Source organism: Hippocampus comes, unplaced genomic scaffold (genome assembly GCF_001891065.2).
Source record: "Hippocampus comes isolate QL1 unplaced genomic scaffold, H_comes_QL1_v1.1 scaffold51, whole genome shotgun sequence".
In the NCBI taxonomy this organism is placed as follows: Eukaryota; Metazoa; Chordata; class Actinopteri; order Syngnathiformes; family Syngnathidae; genus Hippocampus; species Hippocampus comes.
The window spans coordinates 3,374,653-3,398,536 of NW_017805497.1; the positions used below are offsets into that span (position 1 = coordinate 3,374,653).

Here is a 23,884-nt window from a genome sequence, read left to right on the forward strand (position 1 = left end):
ATTTCATTATGACTAGAAGTGGAGCTCAGGGATGTGTGCCAGCTTTGCAGAGTTGTGCTGCTTATCAAAAGCAAACACAAATTGTGCATGGCGGAATAACGCTGCAGCGTTGCCTAGCAGAAGCATTCTATAACGCGTTTATATAAATATTCAGGGGGCTTGCCAGTATTGTTCAACTGCCTGAACAACGACAGTAGATCTATCTCTTATTCCTGCCTGTTATCATGACCTTGCTTCCGTTTTTAAGTAAATATCATGCCACGTCCTTGCCTCCGCACACACCATACGATTCTGCCATTCACCTCTCCAGTGGTCGGCTGTTCAACATTTCGCAGGAACGAGTAGTAATGGAGAAATACATCTCAAGGGGTCACACGGCACACATTTGATCCGGCGCTGCACCGATGTATTTTGTTGCGATATAATTTACACCGGAGCAAATTTTGTGGAGCATTCACACGTACAACGCCGCTGAGCGTGGCAGCACCAGCGCAGCGTTGGTGCAGCTCCACTTGCGTTCACACGGCAGTTTCTGCAGCGGAGCAAAACGACAGAAACAAACAAATGAGTTGTCGTGTTGGTTCTTTTTTTAAACGTATACACAACTCAAGCAACTACTGTACAGGCACGTCCTTCTCCTTCTCGGTCTCCGTGCCTTCTGCTCGAGAGTGACCGCCCCCCTATAACGTAAATCAACGATGACTTCAATGACACTCAGAAAAGCAAAAATGTAATGCGCCAAACAGAAAAATCAAGAGAGGAAATCATGAAATAAATTCTATGGGGCACGGGGGGGGTTGTGAACACACAACAATGGAACAAACTACACAAACAACTCCGAGACAGTCCAGTCTCCTACAAAAGGAAAGATGACGTTTGGAGACTATCCCACCCCGTTCTAGTGGAGATGGTATAACCCAAGAGGTGCTTTGCTACTGTTACCAGCCTTGTCTTGTGTCATTATTAAACAAACACATGACGGAAGTCCGACAGAGCACGAAAGCAACGCATTCTCGCCGTATGTAATCAACTCTTCTCATGCTAGGGAGGCTACTCCCCCTTCGCAAATGAGCATTTGCTCCGGAGCAAATTGTAGCGTTCACACGTGCAAATTTAATTCGGTGCTGCGCCGCAAACGAGAATTTGCTCTGGAGCAAATTTTTAAACCACCTCCCTGAGGTGGATCAAATTTGGTCCGGTGTAAGCTGTTTAGCGGCGCTACGCCGGAGCAAATTTGCACGCGTGAACGCTCAACTGGCGCAGCGCCGGTGCTGTGTCGGACCAAATGTTGCCGTGTGAACACCCCTTCAGAGTAATTGGCTCCTGGAATCATTTGACCTTCGTCTTCATCTGTAGGGGCAGGGTTCTTTTCTGTGGACAAGAAACACAAGAGCCTGCATCCAGATGTGGATGACAGAGGACTTAACAGCCTCACTGTCAGGAACAGGTACCTAATGCCTCTCATTGACTCTGCCATCACCACACTTCATGGTGCAGTACCACCATATTCACCGAACTGGAGTACTGTTTGGTCTCGTGGGTGTGCACCTTGAGTCTCACCCTTTTTCTGTGTGTGTGTGTGTGTGTGTGTGTGTGTGTGTGTGTGTGTGTGTGTGTGTGTGTGTGTGTCATCTTGTGGGATTGGGGAGATGAGTGGTGCTGGGGCCCAAGTGCAAATGATCTTCACCACACCAATGCAGTACTTAAGTTGGTCACGGACTCCACCTCGTTGCCAGATCAGCACACTCCATCACAAATTTGTGCATCCAGTCATTTTTCTTGTGTTTCCACCAAGTGGTTTTATGGTTCTAACTTTGCCTTGTTCCCTGAATTCCTGACCTCATTTGTGCCCTGCTTTCTGGATGCCAGCCCTGTCCCCTGCAACCAATTGGATTCCATTCATTTGGACTACTGCTACCATCACCAATAAAAGAATCACTTTTTCTGACAATCTGTCTCCGTCTTTGCTATTGGGCCTTCCACACACACACACACACACACACACACACACACACACACACACACACACACACACACACACACATCATTTTAACATACTTTTGTTTTGTAATTTCACACTTGATGGGAGTGCAGGTATTCCAGAGACGCAAGTCTGCAAAAAATTAAAAAGTAAATTTTCCATAATATGTCTCATTTAAGAGAAGAGAAGAACATGCGAACATGAAAAAAAATAAAATAAAATGACAGTTTCACATCGCATTAAACATCACCACATGTGCCTAATTGCCATTACTTGTCAATGTTAAAACGGATATGTTTAACAACTTTTTATAATTGTTTAAAAATTAATAGTGTTGTAAGTGTGAAAATAGCAAGATTTCTGAGGAGTACTGTAACTAGCGTCTGTACACTATCACCACTTAGATGCAGTATTCACATTTTCAAAATGTTGATTATGACGGTTCATGGGATTAAACTATGTTTTTAAAAAAAACTCCTCGCACACATAAAGTCCATATTCATTTCCATTATATACTGTATGTGGTCAAAAATATACATCTGATAAAAACTACTGCGTTTTACCGGCATGCACTGTAAATGTACGTAAATGCTTTGACTGATGCTGTAGATTGATTTCATAAATTATGTAGCTTCAACAATATGATATATACTGTCTGAATACAAACCCATGAAGGCACACAAACGTGCTTGCATCTTTAAAAGTCCAGATTACAATGCTCTACCAATGAGCTGATAAAAGTAATTTTATCTAGTGCTTTCGGCGCTAGCTAAATTCCACTGGAGGGGTTTCTTTTCCCATTGAGAGTAGAATTTGTCGATGTAATTGAAAGATAAGTGTTACATTTTTGGGGTGCTCATGTGAAAAGCTTCATGTTTTATTCATATACATTTACAAAATAATAAGCACGGAACAATTTGCATATTTGCTTTTAGCATAGTGTAGTGTACCATTTTTGATCTGGCATTTATTTGGAATGTGACGGTGTGGTGTCTTGTACATATTTTGGAATCCATTCAGATGCAGCTAAATTCCTACAGCGAAAAGTCAAGTATGAACCTTGGACTTTTTGGGGAGATTTCCAACTCAGTCGTTGCGAGGAAGCAAGTCAGAATAGCATGACAATCACAGCAGTGAAACAGCATTTGATTTACACGTTAAGTCAAGAAGACAACCACAATAAGGAGCAGTGCATCAGGATGACATTTTCGTTAAAAAAAATAAGTAAAATTAAAAAAATAAATAAAAAAACAACATGAGAAAACCCCTTTGTCAGTTGTCATCCCTGATATGTTTAAATGTTTTGTTTTTGTTTTCTTGACAATACCTTGTAACACAGAAGAAGGCAACCGTTCTGTGTTACCCAAACAAAGTTTACCACCACGACCTAAATTGAAAATTCGAACAGACTGACTCAGATATTCAGCAGCCTTGGCTACTGAATATCTGTCTGTCGACCCAATTGAGCTCAGCCATATTTCATGGAACAAATATTTTAAACTTCATCTTCATATTTTTAAATAGTATTTCCTTGGTTATGTTTTTCAATACTCTTGTGAAGAGGTACAGCGTGTCAAGCTACCTGAGAACAAAGTAAGGACTTAAAAATCACCTGAAAATTAATCATCTGAAAAAAAAAATCTTTGGCTTTTGAATCAGCATGAGACTTGATTTTAGTTTGACTGTTTTTGTGCTTTTTACTGTCTTTGTTATTAATTTATTGTTTTATCGTTTGTTGTTGTATGACTTATCGTTGCTCTTTGTACAGCACTTTGTATACAGCGGTGGCTGTTTTAAAGTGCTCTATAAATACAGTGGAGTAATGTATCTTGGGTGCGTTCAGAATTACGCTCAGAGAGTGCACTGCCTCACTCCGACCATTCAGAAAATGTGGAGGGTCAAGGCAACAGTGATGCCAGTAGTGATCCCGGCTCTGGGGGCAGTAAGCCCTCGACTGGGTGGTTGGCTCCAGCAGATACGAGGAAAAACATCCGACATCTCCATGGAGGAGAATGCAATCCTGGGAACAGCTAAGTTGTGTGTGTGTGTGTGTGTGTGTGTGTGTGTGTGTGTGTCTGTGTGTGTGTGTGTGCGTGTGTGTGTGTGTAGTCATGCGTAACACTGTTTTGTGTCCACCACATTGTTTTGATTATTGAAGTAGCGCTATCAATTCCAAATGCATGGGGTTATTTTTTTTTCACTTTGATGATAACATTTTGATGGGGATTCAATTAAAAGATGGATATTCTTGTTGAACTCCGGAGACATTTCAAACTTTCAAGATGAAGGGTTTAGCGTACTAAACATGAAACATAAGACATCCTTGAACTATGTATTCATCTGCCTCCATCCTATTCATAATCCAAGGCTTGGGGACTTGCCTCACACAAGGATTCCTAATTATTCAGACGCATAAGTCAAAATTTTCAAGAATTTCAAGCCTAGATCACAGACTCAGTTCGACTTGTCATCACTTCAACAAGAGTGAGTCATAGATCGACGGATGATTCTGCTTCCGTCATCATGCTTTTGAATAAAGGGACAATGCTGCTTTGGATAGTGACGATCAAAAACTTGGCTTGCTGGTTTCCAGGTGAATTATTAGTTCAATGTTGAACAGGATCACACAACAAACTTGTTTGGCAGAATAAGAAAAATCAGAGGCTATGTGTTTGGTCATCTGGGAAGCCAGAAAAATGACACAAAAAGAAAACCAAGCTTTGAAGTCTACTGAATAGAGTGGGACCCCTGATATGTTACACACACTTCAAAAACTGAAATGTCATCCTGTGTCATCGGATATGTCAGCAGTATCTTACCATGACGTCACTATACCTCATAAACTACATCAAAGTGGGCACCGTGTGCATTTTGCTTTTTGATAGCCTTTTTCGGGTGTTTGCGATGGGCTGTAATGATGGTGTCACCTGAAACACATTCTTCCTCAATTGCAATTGAACAAAATGTAAGTCAAGCTGGGTTACGAATAACTCACGGTATGTTTGATACTACTGTATCTAAAGTTGTATAGTATTACTTACAGGCACGTACTATTCTCAGAAAAATCCTTGCACACAACAACTTGGATAGAAATACTGGCAGGTGTAGAAGCCCACTCTTGTTTTAGTTTAAAAAAGGATGTTTGACACTGAGAGTGTAACTCCTCTTTGCTGTGACATGGCTAAATCACTGTCTGCTCTTTTGTCTCCAGGGGCTCACCTTGCTTTGGACATACTGAAGCTCGAAGCAATTCGGACGGCCATCAAATCTCAGTGTGACTCACTGTTCATGCACACATTCAAGGGAGAGGGGCCAGTGAGTATTTAGCTGGGTGAACTCTCTGTGAACTTTCTGCTGAAAATTTGTCTCGGCTTTTTTTAATAATGCAGTGTATATAAATATCACCTCAAATGCATTGCGGTACAAACTAGTCATTCTTTCATGGTAAAAATGTCTCATTGTTCAGCTTATTGTCCCAATATGTCTTTAGGCAGGTGCACGTGGACCCACTATCAATGTCTCTAAACTATGAAGATGGATCTACAAGACTTCTCTGTTCTGGAACATTGATGATGCGTGCAGAGGCAAAATGTGCATCACAAATCATCACAAAAACATCAGTGTACCTTGGGAATCTTCCTCCTGTCAAATCCTCTCTTTAGAACAAATTATATTGCCATACCTGCAATCTTAACCACTGTAATACTAGTTGGTTGAGCACAACACAACACTGTGATCTAGCCGTACATCAGCCGCGAAGTTCTGAAGTCAGGGTTTCAAATCCTGCCTGGGATAGGCTTCAGTTTAACCCTGACAAGTGCTACAGAAAATGAACAGATGGATCTATTGTACTCTCATCCACAGTTACAGTCAATTCACTACAGTGAATAATCCAACTCAAGTCAGCCCTTTGTCCATCGATAGAAACCTCAATCTGCTTGAGGTTGTGGTCCCTTGTGTATACAGAATCATATCTTCCAACATCACTGACAGTCACACTTGTATAAATATCTCCACCACAATCCTTTCCCAGCAGCCCATCGACATTATCTCTGAAATGGATGGGGCAATTAGTCATCATCCACATTGTTTTGTTGGGCTCACACAGTCGAACTGATTCAATAAATTATTTCAATAATGGGCTTCTAATCATACATGCAGTTTTTTCTTGTTGTCTTTTTAAAGTAAAATATACTTGATGAATTTTTTTGTGTATAGATAGAAAGACAGACAAGACAAAAAACTTTGGTGAGTCACATTTATTTGAAATTATGACTCTGATAAATGACTTAAGTCTGACATGTCATGGCATCTCCAAGTATAATGAACTCAGTGAGCACAATAGGTCATGTGCAAAACGCATACTGTCATCAGCAATGGAAATGCTTGCAATAGATCATCGCCTGTTTTATCAATGAATCACAACAAGCCAACGAGTGTTTCCAATCAAAGATGTCCAGAGAAAAAGTATCTAGACATTATGAAGTTATTCGGAGATGGATTATGCTAACCATCACATGCATGTTTTTTGAGGGGTGGGGGGCTAGATTCCTATTCATCTTATACATTCAATTACACAAAGAAATTGTTTGCCACTGGATGCGCAAAACAACAACAAAAAAAGGTTTAGATTCCATTCACTGTATGAATATTAGTGAACAACTGTGAACTCATACAGCTGTTCTCTCACGATGAGGTCAAAGAAGGCAGACATTAATTGGCCCGATGGGGGTTAGGGGGGAAGAGAGAGAGAGAAAGAGAGAGAGAGAGAGAGAGAGAGAGAGAGAGAGAGAGAGAGAGAGAGAGAGAGAGAGAGAGAGAGATTCATTACTTAGTGCTTGGTTTAAACGCAGCCCATTTGGAATATGTAAATTTCTTGGGCAGAGAAAAAAAAATGCAGCAAGAGAATGTAAGGAGTTAAGAAGGGAGAGGTGGAGGAAGAGGAGGAGGGGAATAGCATGACCAAGTGAGTGAGCAATCAAAGCAGAGAGAGAGAGAGAGAGAGAGAGAGAGAGAGAGAGAGAGAGAGAGAGAGAGAGAGAGCCCTCCGAATTGTGAGTGGCTTACGACACTCAGTGAACAGTCTGTGTTTCTGCATGCACTGTCAGTGTGCCGGTCTGCTGCGAGGGATTGCGCGCTCCTTTGCCTTCCATATTTACCGCCCCTGCTTGCCTACCAGCACTAACCTTCAGCACCCTCTTCCAGTCGGCTGAAAAATCACTCGGAGAACAAGAGAGAGAGTGAAACCTGCGTGCCGCGAAGGATGCAAGAGGCGCTGATGCGATTTTTCTTTTTTTTTTTTTTTTCTTTTTGAATCAAGATGAACAACTGACATGGAATATTGTCACATAAGAATACCGTGAACTGATTTCACCTCTTTATTTGATTTGATTATTTATTTTTCTCACCAGCATCGACCACTGAAAGCATGATTAACCGCTGGGACGGATTTAAACCGCACAAGTTAACGATTGCTTCCAGAGATGGGCGACAATAAATATCCTTGCAGACCTGCTGAAACTTAAGCAAGTCGGGGAGGAGAAAAGAAAAAAAAAAGCTATTTCAAACAATGTACTCTTCTCCTCATGATCATTGCAGCAGAGGACTGCGGAGAAGCTGAGGAGACTGAGCTGAGGCACGCAGACTGGGGAACTTGCGCTTTCTACCATCTCCCCACTTGGATTCCTTCTCTTTCTGTCTCTTTCACTTGAGGAGAACTAAGACATTGTAAGCCTGCCAAGGATCTGGTGTCCACTGAAAGGAGAGCGGGGAGGGGGTGATGGTGAATTTGTATCACAGTGGGGTCCTTTTTAGATCCACACATAATTAGTGTCGGGGCACAAAGCGAGACGCTGAATGGAGATTGTCAGCTCTTGGATAGGGGTGAGTAGGAATCTTTTCAGATAAGATCAATCCATGAGGACATTTCTTTTTTTCATCTCTCCTCTCCACCCACCGTTTGATCTATACCATAAACGAAGAGACTTTATCTTTTGCATTTCGGACAAGGATTTTCTTAGCGGACTAAGTGAAAAAAAAACAAATCCTGTGTTAAGCTAAAATACATACAAGAGGGCGGGGGCGGGGGAGGGAAGCAAACGAAAAAAAAAAAAGTCAAATATGATGCGCGACATATGATGTGATAGGTGGACAAACAATATCCAGAGTGAATGGACATTTGCTTGGTCAAATCCCTGGATATTTATGCTGATGGATTTCCTTTTAATTGGACTGTATTTAAAGTGGCCGGTGAAGAAGCCCCCTGGGTTGATCCTGTGTTCATTGGGGATTTTTTTAAGACTGGTACCCATGGTGGAGGGGGTTTGTCCGAGGCTGTGCCGCTGCGACAGCAAGCTGCTGTACTGCGAGGGCTTGAACCTCACAGACATTCCCCAAAATCTGAGCAGCGCCATGGGCTTGTCCATGAGAGAGAACAACTTGACTGAGCTGCGTGAAGGCCAACTGGCTGGCCTGTCACAGCTCACCTGGCTCTACCTTGACCACAACAACATTGACATTGTGGAGGAGGCGGCATTTGACAAGCTAAGACGAGTCAAGGAATTAGACCTGAGCAGCAACCGAATTGAGAGTCTGCCAAATGGTACCTTTAGGCCCCTCCCAAACTTGCGCATCTTGGACGTCTCGTACAACAGGCTGCAGGCCCTCGAGCCCGACTTGTTTCATGGCCTTAGAAAGCTCACCAATCTGCATTTGCGCTACAACGCTCTCAAGTTTGTGCCAGTGCGAATTTTTCAAGACTGCCGGAGCATGCAGTTTCTCGACTTGGGATACAACCAACTGCAGAGTCTGGCACGGAACTCCTTCGCTGGACTTTTCAAGTTGACAGAGTTGCATCTTGAGCACAACGAGCTGGTGAAAGTCAACCTCGCCCATTTCCCTCGCCTGATCTCTTTGCGTACGCTATATATGCACAATAACCGCGCAACTATTGTTGTCAACACCCTGGAATGGACATGGCATTTCTTGGATAAGATTGATTTATCTGCTAATGAAATCGAATACATTGAGCCACATGTTTTTGAGAGCGCACCCAACCTCAAGGTATTGATGCTCGACTCCAATCGGCTGACTTCCGTGGATCAGCGCATCTTGGACTCGTGGTCCTCCCTGAGCAGCATTACCCTGGGAGGGAACGACTGGGAGTGCAGCCGCAATGTTTGTGCCTTGGCCTCGTGGCTGAGTGCCTTTCGAGGCCAACGTGACAATTCACTGCTGTGTTCAAGCCCAGACACGGCACAAGGTGAGGATGTCTTGGATGCTGTCTATGCGTTTCAGCTCTGCGAAGATCCCCCACTGGAAGTTACCTCAGCGGGGCTGTATGCCTCCACAAGGGACCTGGTCCAAGGAGGCTCCGTGTTCCTTGGCCCATTTACACCCAACCCTTATGATGGTGAGGACGGTGAAGTGGTCACCAGTTCTTTCACCGTCACAGTGGGACATGACGACCTGGAGAGTACCATGCAGATCCACAAGGTTGTGACTGGCACGATGGCACTCATCTTTTCCTTCCTCATCATTGTGCTCATGTTGTACGTGTCGTGGAAGTGCTTTCCAGCCGGAATAAGGCAACTGAGGCAGTGCTTCAGCAGTCAGCGTCGTAAACAGAAGCAGAAGCAAAACATGCAGCAGATGGCTACAATTTCAACACCGGAGTACTATGTTGACTATAAGCCCAACCATATTGAAGGAGCTCTGGTCATCATAAACGAATACGGCTCCTGTACTTGCCAACAGCAGCCTTCTCGGGAATGTGAGGTGTGACCCGGGCTGACCATACGTTGCCACCCTCATTGATGATCGGCTATGTTTTTTTGGGACACATTGGAACAGAAGGATTCGATGTATATTTTGGCCACATTTTACGCAGCTTCTCACTGTGATATGGAATGAGTTTGCTTCATGCAGCCCATCATTTTGCTGTGGATTTCCTGCTGTTTCTTTACTGATTTGAGGTTACAAGGCAAAATGGGCTTGTGACTTTGGGAACTGTCCATATTATAGCAACACTGAGAGGAATACATTAGAAGCTGTGCACACTTTTTTGTTTTTTCCCATGACTGATGGATATTTTAGCTTTAATGTGTCTTTCTACTACAGGACATGCAGTTCAGCTGTGGACACACACACACACACACACACACACACACACACACACACACACACACACACACACACACACACGTATGAAATAAAAACATTTGTATGATGGCAAACAATATTTGACAAGGATTTAACACATAAAAAAACATATTTAAGTTGGATTAAAAATGTAAAGAGACAACTGTGTAAAAATGTTAAAAGAAGTGCAACTGTGGATAAAACTGAACAAGATATTTCTTTTGTAAATGCAAAAAAAAAAAGTTCAAATAAATGACTTGCTATTCACAGTGAAATCATTTGTATGTGAGACGCTTAGGAGAAAGGATGGATGACAACTGCGCTTGGCGAGTCATACCTCTGCAATCCTTTGACCAAAAAAAAAAAAAAATGCAAAACTAGCTCACCAACTAGATATGAAAAGGGCAGAGAGATATTTTCATCTGAAATGTAATGTCTATGATCTACATTTGACTCAATCTATTTTTAAGTCACATGTGTGTTGCTTTATGATTCACTGTGTTGGTTCACGAGCAGTGGCGTTTGACTGTCTTTTGCTTTAAAATAACTTGATCAGGTGATTACATTTTGATCAGCTGGAACACATTCATGTGATATTATCTGTGTACCATCAAAGTAAAACAAGCAGAATGTCAAACATATAAATCTGTCACTCATTGCTTCTTATTTTTTGGGGGGCTTTTACCGGTGGTGTCACTGAATCAAGCAGAGAGAGGGCAACTAACATCTAACGCAGACTTATTTAGAATCAAAATGCATATTTGAATCACTAAAATAGAGTAATCCACCAGGGGGACTTGAACATAAAAGAATCTGTGTTTTCATGTTATATAAAATGTTTGTTGTACACATTTTCATGTGTATACACATATATAGGTATATATCTACTTTTTTTTTTGGTGTCGTGTACAGATGTTGTGTTTCCTCTGTCTTTTGACACGAGCTGCTGTATTTTGTGGGAGGAGGTGGCAACGGAGATGGAGGATCGCAATGGCTGCAGAAAGAGGGAACAGACTGCTCTCTAGTGTGCATATATTCAGAGTGTTGATGCCTTTTGCCGATTGTACACTAGATTCTGACTCTCAGCTCCCACGGCAGCAGAATCATAATGACTTTGCAATGAATTTTGTGGAGGAAAAAAAAATGCAGCATCATTTTGTGTTATTTTATATAAATTAAAATTATGTTTACAAAGTGTTATTCAGCAGGAATAAAACAAACCAACCAACAGACAAAGAGTTTCTCAGAATTCACTCAAGACAAAAAAAGGTGACGTTTTGGATAAACAGGGCCAATGGGGATAAAAACAACTATCGACTCCACATGCTTGAAACGTTTGGAATATTTTGCCGGGTTTCACAAAACACTTTTATATTCATTATTTGAAGGGTGGCTGTTAAGCTTGTCCTTCAGTAAAATGGTGAAATTACAAATATTTCAAGATCCAGACAATGATTTGCAACTAAAAGGAAGTCTACTTTCAAACACGATGTCCATTTGCTTTGTATACATATTTTGAATCGCCATATCTAATACTTCACAAACCATTCCAGGTTTTCAACCAACATCAATCCCTACTAATGTTGAGGGGGTGAACTATTCAACTTTGACGTATTTCATCAGTGAACATGCATTGGGGGAGGGAGGCGGGGGAATAATGGTTATTAGTTGCCATGTGAGATTTATGATCCTGTTCTTATTTGATCCATTTGAAGACTCAACACGGCTGTTAATCATAAGCTGATACCCTGCAAATGCAAAGCGCTGCATGCAGAATGGGGTACAAGGATGAAGAACTAGATTCAAATTATTCTCTCATTATCATTTCTGTCAAGTAATTTTGTCCTTAGCTGTCCTTCAAGGTATGTCACACTCTGTTCGACATGCAACAGATGAAGCTTAACATTGTGAAGTTTCATTCATTTAAATATTGGATGGTGTCTGGCATTCACGCCAATGCTGGCACCACCATTGATTTCTGTTCACTTTTTTTTTCTTAAATATGCGACAAGAATGGAAGGTTATTGAGAAGAACTGAATATTTTAAAAGCTTGGAGTGCAAAGGGCTGACATTCAACCACTTTTAACTTCTCTCCATTCCTGTTCACCTTTACTTTCTCCTTCCCTTTTGCCCTGTCTCGCACTCTTTCTCTCAGACAATAGTAACTGCAAATAAAGGGGTGGGGGGCGGGGGGGACACAACAACGCATTTAACCGACAGATCATATCTCTGCCTGACCCAAGCCTGGGGTGAACTTTCCCAGAGGGGGAATACCTATTGGCAAACTAGATTAATGATACTCAATGAACATCAATAGAGTCGGATTTTAAATGCAATACCCAACATGATGAATATAATGTAGTCAAGATACTGGAGGATTGTAAAACAATTGACTCTCTTGTAATGTGTGACTTTTTAAACCCCACAATGTTGCGTTCTATTGACACTCGGGGCAAGTGAATGCGGGACTTCGTTTCAGGAAAGGGTTGGTGACTTGCTTAAGGGTATCTATCACGCCAACACCTAGTTGCAATTTGCCACAAAGGGACTCATACTGTAACCGTTTGGTTCCAAAGTCCAAGTCCTTCCAGACCAGCAGCTGTCGCCCCGCCATAACATGGTGTTCTGATTTGACTGTCTGACATGACACATTCTGCTTCTTTTTCACCATTCGGTGTTATGAGCCCAGCTGCTTGCCAGCTGCATGACATACAATACATGCCCATTTTTAGCTCTTCGTGTGCACAACCGAGCACGTGCACACGCAATATGCACTCGGATGCAAAATAGATCAAGACATAGTGTGATGTAGGTCAATAATGTTGGCCATTTACAATGGTATGCAACCACTGATACAAAGAGTAAAGGTCACAGCAATCCAAACATGAAACGTGGTGAAGCGCACAAAGAGGAACATTCTGTTGAATGTGAACATCAGGTAAAAAGGTCAATCATTACATTTCAAGGACCGTAAACAATACAAATAGTTACAAGCTGAAATAGGTGCAGTTAAGTCTGTCTAAGCATATAAATTTGCCCATGAGTTGTGCTGAAAATGAAGCACGGCAGCATAAAACAACGTGGTCTCAGAATTACAGTATTTGGTCTGCAGGTCTAAAAAGAGCAAAATAAGAGTCACCATAGGACCATAAGTATCAAATCTTTCAACATAACGCACCCCCACAATAATTTTAATTGAATGACATTTTAAACTGCTCAGAAAAATATCCGCAATGGGGCTTGAAATACCGAGTAGCTGCCGGAGTTGTTGGTCCAGCCAGCACTTCAACCAGCCGCTAAACACAGACTTGCACCTCATATTTTGACAGCTAGATCCTCCGACCAGTCGTGAGTATTTAACGAGCTGGAATGACAACGTCTTTGTGTTATAGCATGTGCGCTTAAGACAAAACATCACTCCACAGACAGACCTTTCAAAAAAATGGCTTGCAGCAAGCACCTTGACACAAAAACCAAATCCTTGAAAAAACAAATTAACCTAGCTTCCTGTGAGAGGTATTGATTGAGCAACATTCTGCCGTGTCATTGGGGGCGAGGGCTGTGCTGCATAATAAACATTTAACACCCCCTCATAACTAGATGCAGAGCTAAATCACGGGTGGCATGTACTGCAGCAGGCTGCAAGGAGATGGTGATGACGAATGGCAATGCGTGGGCGGCTTTGCACTGCTTCTTTTATAACAGGTGGGTTATAATCAGGATCGCCACACTAATAATGAATGGCACTGTCTTCGAATCTAAAACCCTTGTCGGACCAGTTCTGTCGTTGCACAATCCCTGCTGAATGTCACCTTCTTTTTCACCATGATATTACGACATGAAAAGTCAAGGAGAGCCATTTGTTTGCATGCTATGGATTCATTCAGAGAAATAACCACAGGAAAACTACATTTCAAACATTGATGGGATCGTGTTATTTTCAGTAGTATCCACATCTGTGCGTACTGCATTTCTCATACAACAAGACACCCCCCCTCGTATCCAAGGAGCAAACTGTCAGGATAGTCAATTTATCAAAACGGACACAGGTCCAAGAGGGCACTTCAAATGACATTCATTACTTTGGCTAATTCTGCGGGCAGTCTATAGCGACCACCTCATTTACATGCAATATGGGTTCCACTGAATAAATAATAATGGCAGAGGAATCATATTTCTAACCAACATATGGCACAGTAGGTAGACCTGTGGCTGTGGGGGCAAGCTTGGAACCTGAATACTCATTACACTGACTAAGACGAAGCTAATAGCACTGCAAATTAATGGTCATTGTTATTGTTATAATTATCATCATCATCGTGGTCATTATTATATACGGTGTAAGGTGTTTTGTTTTCGATTTACTAAGTCTACGTCCATTTTTGCTAATGCTTTGCCACAGACTTAAAATAAAACGCCAGGGTCAGTCAGTCAGATAATACGTGGCAACAGCTGGGGCTACATCTGGGACTCCATTTAACCAGTCTAATAGCACATGTGGGTCAGTTCCTAATATTCAGAGTATTACCGAGGCTGAACTAAAAAGCTTTACCCAGGACTGAACTGAGGATTTTTTTTCCACTTGTTATTATCCAGTCATACAAATCTAACTTGTTTTGATAAGTTGTATTTATAGTTGCCCCGCTGCTAATTTAAGCCATGAGTGTTTTTTTGTTGTTGTTGTTTATATGCCCCAAATTATTAATATGTTGGCCAGATTTTCAAGGTTTTTTTTTTTTTTAAAGAGGTGTTAATTCACAACTTGCGTTATTTTTCCACATTTTGGAAAATATTTATATCCCTGAGCTTACCAAGAATCATGGTGATTTCTAGCACATTTGAGCGCATGCTCATTCATGATTAATTAACTTGGATCTGGAACTTTTGTCAAAATGTAAAAATAAACAAAAGCCCCACACCCAAGAATTACCACTTTCTTGTGTCTTTCTTGTGTTGCCATTATAGGAATTGAAGGGAATACTATCATCATCTTGTATTGGGAGAAGATTTATATGTATTTAAATGTTTATATGAAAGTATTTAAATGTTTATATGAAATGTCCTACTTTTGTGTTGCGTCAGGCTGACAAGAAATCATCACTATTTACTTTTCTATTTCCTTGATAAAATGTAGTCAGCAAGAATCGACAAGGCAGGGTAATTGCCATGGTGGGCAAATGCACAACCTTTTTAAAAGCTATATAGGCATCATTTTCAAATGAACATTCAATAGTCAACGTATTATAAATGCATAAGTCCTCATTTTACAACACTTTAACACATAATAAAAATACTCTCAAAAGGCTTTGCCCACAAGGCAGCTATCAGCCCTTCTGAATCACCATTTTGCTAAATGAATCACCATGACAACTGCATCATGCAGCCCTATTTGCAACCACATCGCCTCATACAAACCGAATCGCAGAGATGCTTTGATTACATATTTCAAATGCAGCAGAGCAAAACTGTAGGGCCTCCGTTTTGAGCAAAAAGTTAACACAGGTTAAAGGAAATAAAAAGAGACAGCATTTATCATTTCCTGTTTATCTGATCAGTGTCAGGGTGAATAAATGCTTTTCTCCCCACTCCCTGCTGCCTCTCTCCTCCCAGTCTGAGAGAGCAGATTGGCATCTCGAGCAGCAAATGAGATTGGCTGCATAAACGGGACTGCTCCATTCTCCGAGTGTCAATTGCACGGAAACTGTGTTTACTTTAAAAAACAAAAACAAAAAAAAAAACCCACTACACTGAAATGCATCCTGGGTGCAATACGTGCAGAATCAGTGCTTTTTTGGTCAAGATTCACACTGGGGTGTTTATGTAGCAATTGAGTAACATGAAAATAAAATAGATGCAAAAGATGCACTTACCTGTCATTGATGAGACAGTGATCCAGAATGAATGTAAAGAGAGAGAGAGAGAGAGAAAGAGAGAGAGAGAAATGAGAGAAAATGCTTACTATTAATACAGTATGTGTATTCTACCGTTGATGCATTGATGGAATCAAACAAAACATTTATCATCTACCAAAACATGTCATTGAATGAAAAAAAAAAATCATCCGATACACGCAAATATGAGAACAGGCGCCGCACTGAAAATAATAGTGGAACCAAAGCAAACCCGACAGGTTGAAGTGCAGAGGAAATGAGTTCATCCATACTGTACACATATTGTGTGCACATAAATACAATACAGTATCTCAACCATCTAACCTCCTCCTGCAGTAGAGCGAGGGTATAATCACACATGCAGGGAACCATACAGTGACAGAAACTGTAAGAAAACCATCTTGAAGGAAATGAAAACAGATAAACATCATACAGCTGTTTTGAAACAGCAAGCACAATTCAGGTAAGGCTCTTCCTAACAATGGTTGTATGACTTGCAGGTGGCTGGGTCTCATGGAAGCAAAGGTAAAGGTTTGTGGGTTGGGCGATGGTAGCTCAGTGAGACTAATAGACACAGATATTTGCAAAAGTATGCACAGCACAATTCTACACAAAACCCAAGAAAACAATATCTTATTGCAAACACACACACACACACACACACACACACACACACACACATTGCAAAAAAAAAAATCACAACGTCATTATGGGGTGTTGTGCGTGGAATTTTGAAAGGGAAAAAAAAACAATTTGGGAATGTTGTAACAAGGATGTGCTCATTGGTAAAGCTTGATGTGGGTATTGCCATGGCTTGGGCTTTCATGGCTGGTTCTGTCATGCGCTCACTTGTCTTTCTTGAGGATGTAACTCATGATGCTAGCAGCGGAATGATTTATGAAGTCTACAAAACCATTTTGTCGGGCAATTTATATTCTGGTGTGTGTGTGTGTGTGTGTGTGTGTGTGTGTGTGTGTGTGTGTGTGTATATATATATATATATATATATATATATATTTTTTTTTTTTTCCTGATTAGATGGGGTACGATATGATTCAAGTATGTAATGATTTTAAATGTAACAATTCAATTCAGTGTCATTCCGATTCAATTTGATGTTATACGGCCATGTCTTATGTTATGTCTATCAGCATGCAACAACATGCGAAAGCTGTTGGAGCCACATTGAGAACTTCAGGTCACTCACGAGTATGTTATTGACTGTTTGGAATCAATCAAGTGGATGTGCTCTTTATGTTGAAACATCACGTCTTGTTTATTAGACCTTCATTTCAATAGGTTAAACTACACAAGTCGATTAGCAACACAGAACAAAATGAATATTTTCCAGGCATGTAAAAAGAAAGAGGATTAAAGTGTCTACACAGATCTGCCTCATTCTGACCCATCATAATCCATTAAGTGTCAACTTCAGCAGCAGTAATTCAATCAATCTCATAATAGAAATGGTTGTGCGGAGCCCCCGCTGTGGGGCTTACTGATAGTGTGCTAAGAATGACAAGGTACATTAAAATGTTCTGGAGCATGCAATCCCCCCTAACCCCTCCCTCTCAAAAAAAAAAAAGCATTGGCTGCGGTCTGCATGCACCAAGGACATGCAACAGTAAGGTCAAGATCAAACATCGGTGGAATACTGAATAGGTTGTGGAAATTCCGGGAACCCGCTCATCCTCTCATTTCTAAAGGTAAAATGTCTCTGGATAGGCAAAAAGTAGAATACACCTTTGGAAAAGTTCTACAAGAGGCATACTGAAAAAGGGCACCACAATAGAAAATGTGACAGTAAAAATGTGCATGTCAAACTAGATTACTGGATATATTTTATTTCACAATAAGATGACTGCTAAGTACAAGAGCCCTTTCCTCTAATCTAAACTAACCAACAGCAGAAAACAATACACTCATCAAAATTGGATCTTATGGATTTCTCCTTTAATCCAGTGCATGTAATTTGGTTTTGGGATTCAGAGGGTGACATCTTAAAAATTTGCAATGGATCAAAAGAGCAGGAACCCATGAGAAATCAGAGTTTGGAGCAAGAATTGGGTGTTGAAGAGCCACATCAGAGAGGAGACTAGGCCCCAAACTGATTTGGGCAGATACGTTTAGAAACACCCATTAATTGGGCTACTAACATATTCCTCCCTTATTGAATGATTTAATTTTAAACACATCTCTTTGAAGTGCAAGTTTATTACCATTGTGTTGAATTAAATCTTTGGCCGAACTATGTTTGCCAATAAAACCCAGGTCGGCTAATATAAAGGGGTATGTGTTCACCTCTGTGCATTGCATCGTGATAAAAACAAAATTGGCTCGGCACTTGCTGTGATGCCGGCATCAAATACATACTCCTGGAGTGTGACAAAAATAAACGTTTGCATACTTTGAAGGCGCTCTCAGAATCGTTGGATGCTGATGAAAAGTAAACACATTTGGGATGGATCAAAATAAATAGCAAAAGAAAAATAAAATAAGCCATCAGAGTATCTATCTATCTATCTATCTATCTATCTATCTATCTATCTATCTATCTGATTTTCAATTGTGGCGTAGTTGAAGACGATTAGATTTTGTTTTGTTTGCTTCTTTTTTTAATTGTGATGGATAACAAACTGCAGTCTTGTTCTTCTCAGTCTTGTGCAAACCCAAATCAGAAGAGACAAACGCCTATCTGATACATGGATACCTGAATTTCCTAGCAGAGGCCAACAATCCTGCTCAACATGCAAATGACAACTGGTTTTCCTAATAATTTATTGGAAGTGCATTTTTAAGGATAATGTCTTTTTTATTTTGTTTTATAATTAAATTGTCCCTAGGTGGGATTGTGATCACGAACGGGTTGTTTGTCTTGCTGTGCCCTGCGATTGGCTGGCAACCAGTACACAGTGTACCTTACTTACGGCATAACTGATCAAGACTTTTGCCTTCCACATAATCACTCCATCTCCGAATAGTAAAAATGTGTCAGTTTCATTCCATTACTCACATACCCATTGAGCAAAATGTATTTAAAGCACTGCATTTAATCTTCCTTCTTGCTCAAACAGCATGGCCACTTACATGGTCTTACATGGTATGTGCATACCACTGGATCTGCCAGTAGTCCAAACATGCAAATACTGTAGTGCAAGGTGGAAGACAATGCCACACAAAACACAGAGCCTGAGTAACACACAGCGATATACTGTAAAGACCATAACTGTTAAAGGTATCAAGTATCTGTTCCATCACGAGTTCAAAAGCAATATGCTTCAGTGGAATTGCTCAACCTGTGAAAGTAAACAAATTGAAACAGTGCGACTGTCCTACAAACATGTTTCAGTGAAATTAAATCAGAATTAGAGCGTGCACAGTATTACCCTACTCTTACAGTTAAAATCATATGGATGCACCCTTCGGGCTAATGTTGTTTTCTCCTCTGTCGAAGGCCTTTGAGACCAGTGTGTGGGAGTGGGAATGATGATTGTTGTTTTAAAGCTGGCACTAATGAAGCCCAGGGGTACTTTATGACAATGGTAGGATGTTTGATGAGAAGGTATTTGGTCCAGTTAGTGCTCCAAAACTGGCTTACATGTGATTCCAGGCTTGAGAGCTTTTGTTTTGAAGTTTGTAAAGAGAGAAACAGTTGGTAAAAGTTAGTAAATGGCTCTCCTTGCTGTGCAACTTCCTATTATACTGTGCAAGAGCAAATGTATGGCTGAAAATCAAAATGATTAAAGCTCAACGAAAGAGGCCGTACTTTTTTCATATTTAGATTTCTTTTTGAAATCTTACTGCACCCCATAGCCCTGAAGTAAAGAATGTGAGAAAGTGGCGTGAGATACTGTGCACTCCTACAACGTGACCCGGTATTCCTACAGCTCATTAAAGTTTTATTGTTGGCTTCTTGGCAGCATTCAAGACCATGTCGTTATCAAGTTTAAACAGGACGTCCAGGTTTTGCTGATTTCGCTGTTGTGTTCTTTGTTTGTTGATGACAGTCTTTGAAGCTCATACATTTTGAAGCGCACACACTGCGTTGCCTCAGAGAGACCACATTCTGCAGCACCGACCATCAATTTCTTCAGCAAAGGTGCAAACAAAATGTCGTCATGGACAACTTCCGGCATTGCAATTGTCACACATGCCGTAGTCAGTGATGCAGTGAGTTTGTGATCAGGTGATCTGTCTCCTCTGGTGGGTTTTTAAACGGAATGCAAGTAACATAGTTCTCCCTGTGCCTGCGTGGGTTTTTCTCCGGGTATCTCGGTTTCCTCCCACATTCCAAAAACATTCATGGCAGGTTAACGGAAAACTCTAAATTGTCCGTAGGTGTGATTGTAAGCGCGGATGGTTGTTCATCTATGTGTGCCGGGCGATTGGCTGGCAACCAGTTCAGGGTTTACCCCGCCAACTGACCGAAGTCAGCTGGAATAGGCTCCAGTCCGCCCATGACTCTGGTGAGGATAAAGCAGTTCAGATAATGGATGGAAGGATGGATAGAAGTACCACATTAATACAATGTATAAGATAATAATATAATATAATATTAGTAGGATTTTGAGTATCAGCCAAAGGTCTTTGTGGTGTCCTTCGGGGTCCCATGCACTAATATGCATAAATATGCTATTATTTAAGAATTACACAATATCCTATATCAGTGTTTATGTTCATACTGAACATTAATCAGTTTTAAATATTATTCAAGACAAGCAATTCGCTTTTGTGCCTGCGCAATACAATAACAACCCATGAAACCAACTTTCCATGTGCTATTTGTTTAGTTATAATCAGTGTATGTGGGAGCTAGACAAAACAACAGGGACTGAGAGTTAAAGGTTTGGAGGATAGAGAATGTACAGTGCCAAAATCCAATCGAAGCAGATGGTCCCCAGAATGAGGAGCGCCGAGAGCAACCTACCTTCCCCCTTCACAATTTACAGTGTGCGTGGCACTACATCAAACCCCCCACCCTTCAATGGATGCAATGGAGCCATCTTCCACATTGCATTGGTAACACAATTACATTTTCACTTCCAATTTTAAGGAACCCAGTTAGCTTGAACCTTAAAAGACATTCCATTTGAATTTGGGGTGGTGGGTGGTGGGAGATGTTGTAAAGTCTAAACAAATATACATCAGGTAAACAAGGAAAAGAGTTCATTTCCCAGAATGAAGTAATCAGTGAGAAGAATGTTTCCTTCGCAAGCGTAAAAAACCGCGCACCAACACATTCCACATTCACAGTGAGAGGAGACAAACTTGTTTCCGGCCGCTGTGGAGGAGACACAACCATCAATCAAAAATTATTAGAACATCTCAATTCAAACACATGCAGCACCCAAATTCATTGGAATTCTCACATAGGGAGTTCTGACATAATCATGTTGCATTTGCTTTGCTTTCGCCTGAGTTAACGCTTCTCAGAAAAAAATGCTTTCAGCCACTGGAAGTATGCCGCATTAACAATAATTCAACTTCAAAAATAAGCACTTTGTTTCTGAAGCTCGCAACAACAAAACAATGTTATAGTCTCCACATCTCAAAATGAAACTCGACTGTTTTTGTCTCACATGAACATTTGGGGGAATTATTGTGTCCATTAAAGAGAAAACAAGAAGAAGTACATTTGACAAATATGCTTTGCTGAGTGAGCACTGGAGTGTTTCGGTCAAGTCCTGCCATAAGGGCCTCAGCAGGGGGTGGGGGCATGGGATATGCTCTCCAGTTATTGTTGTTTGAGAGGCCACTGAGCCTCTTGATCCCTGGGTAATCTCCAGCTATCTGTCTGAGTTATCACCTCCCCTCAAATAGGTCACCCCAGCAGCTTCCACTTTTTAGGCTGAACAACCCCCCCCCCCACACACACACACCCTCACCCCCCCATACGCACACCCAGAAAAATACACAACCAAGAATCACACGAAATCAACCGTGTCCCTGATTTTAATCATGTTAAAATGCACCTAGCGTTACACATTTGGCCAAACCTATAACCCCAATACATAGCAGAGTATCTGCTGAATGTATCCTTAAGGGTTTATAATGAGTATAACAAATCAAAATACATTTTTGGGTTACTGCCTTAAGGCATAAATTATGGCATACATTTTGATTTAAGTGTACAGGATGTCACTATAGATGGTGGTAATTTCACCCATTAGATCAGTCACTAAACTGATCCAGGATGTAATTGTTTGCATGGCTGGGGCATAAATATGTCCATTCAATGAAGATGGAGTAAGTGACCTACTGAGTATGCCACCTTCTGATGCCCTGGGTTAAATCCCAAATGTAACCATTTGCGGGTAAATTCACATGATTTTGACCTCTGAATAGATGTCACCGAGGATGGCTGAACACTTTGTGTCCCATACTGCTGCACTTTAGATCCAATACATCACTTCCTATTATCTAGTCTCCATCCCGGTCACACTGCAACAGTGCGGGCCATTGTCTTGAGGTTTGGTGGAAAACGGGCGGCATCGGTCATGATTAAAAGAACAATTCATCATCTAAACCACTGGCGCTTGACAGCATTTCCAGTATCATCAAAAGGTCTTTGTGGTGCCCTTCCCAGAATCCCATGCTCGCAGTAGACCCGACAACAAAATACTTTTCATGTGTTATCATCGCAGAGGAACGTGCTATCTTCTCTTAACCTCCTTTGTGAAATGGGCAATGCATTGGAACACAGCTTCAATTTGCTAGAATTGTCCGTCACCACAAATAAGCTCAGAAATATGTATATTTAGCATAATCCTTTAACAGATAATGATAATGACACACTTATGACTGATTCTGTTGCCTTAGCTGACCTACTTAAGACAAAAACTAGTATCAGCAGAGTAAATTTTGTTGTATCGACTCTGCCCGTTTTTTATGCAAGCTGTGTTACTTGATTCTCTATGACTGGCTCTACTTGATTAAAAAAAAAAAAAAAAAAAAAAGAGGCAAAACAAAAGGGATGATTAAACTTGGTCTCATTTTGCTATTTGAGTAGCTCAAAAAAAATACCGACACGCAAACGCACGCACAAACAACCATGCACACAGTCGTGCATCCCATTCCAACTTCATTGTAGGTAGGCGGTTACACTGACCAAAACAATTTATGTTATGTGAACCCCCATCAAACTTTCATGGGCATAATTTGTGCTAGAGATAACAGCTCTTGACAGTCCCACCCACATTTCAAGCCTTGAGGATCTAGAGCAAATGGAAAAGTAAAGCTGCAGGCCTCCTTTTTGCTGCATATGCCTGATATTTGCACCATCACACAGCAGCGCAGAGGTTTGTGAAAGGACATTTGGGTTGGAAAAACATTTGAACAAGTGCCTCTATTGTAGTTGGTTTTGAGAATATCAAATTATTAGAGCGGTGGCGAATCCAAAAGCTGTGAACTAGCTGAGACATGCAACATGAATGTAATTACAGGTTTGTAATTACTCATGCAGCTTCAAAGTAACAATTACCGACATAAAATTACCCATCACAAGAGACTCTCTGAATGTAATTCATCATGCGACCCATAGTCACAGAGATCCTATGATGGCAGCTTAGTGTTTTTAGCTGTCAAATTTTGGGCATAGTAGCAAACGGCGTATCATGCACAGTCTACAATTGCACATCAAGCACGCAATGTGATAGATTCAGTAGATTGAAGGAGAGTCTCGATTTTACCGCGGTTTTAAAGTCACAGTTTCAAAACCATTCAGATTTTCAATCAGCAGTATGCGTTTTCTTTTTTATTACTATACCACTGTCTTGAAATGAACGTTTGCCACCAGCCAAAGGACCTTGTTGAAAACGTCGGCTCGTTTGAGAAGATTTCTGGTACTGGGGATTGGTGGACGAAGAATGTGCA

General features: G+C 41.0%; 2 protein-coding genes across 2 annotated transcripts in view; one reads left to right on the forward strand and one right to left on the reverse strand.

Moving 5' to 3' along the window:
- ctnna2 (catenin (cadherin-associated protein), alpha 2) overlaps positions 1-23,884 on the reverse strand; it is a 217,003-nt gene that overhangs the window by 87,169 nt on the left and 105,950 nt on the right. The window lies entirely within an intron of this gene.
- lrrtm1 (leucine rich repeat transmembrane neuronal 1) lies at positions 6,894-10,760 on the forward strand. Its single transcript, XM_019876739.1, has one exon. It carries the CDS (start codon positions 8,186-8,188, stop codon positions 9,761-9,763), a length of 1,578 nt encoding a protein of 525 aa, XP_019732298.1. The 5' UTR covers positions 6,894-8,185; the 3' UTR covers positions 9,764-10,760.

What these genes read in the sequence shown, in the direction of transcription:
- lrrtm1 (XM_019876739.1), top strand. Translation starts at nt 8,186, where the DNA reads ATGCTGATGGATTTCCTTTTAATTGGACTGTATTTAAAGTGGCCGGTG.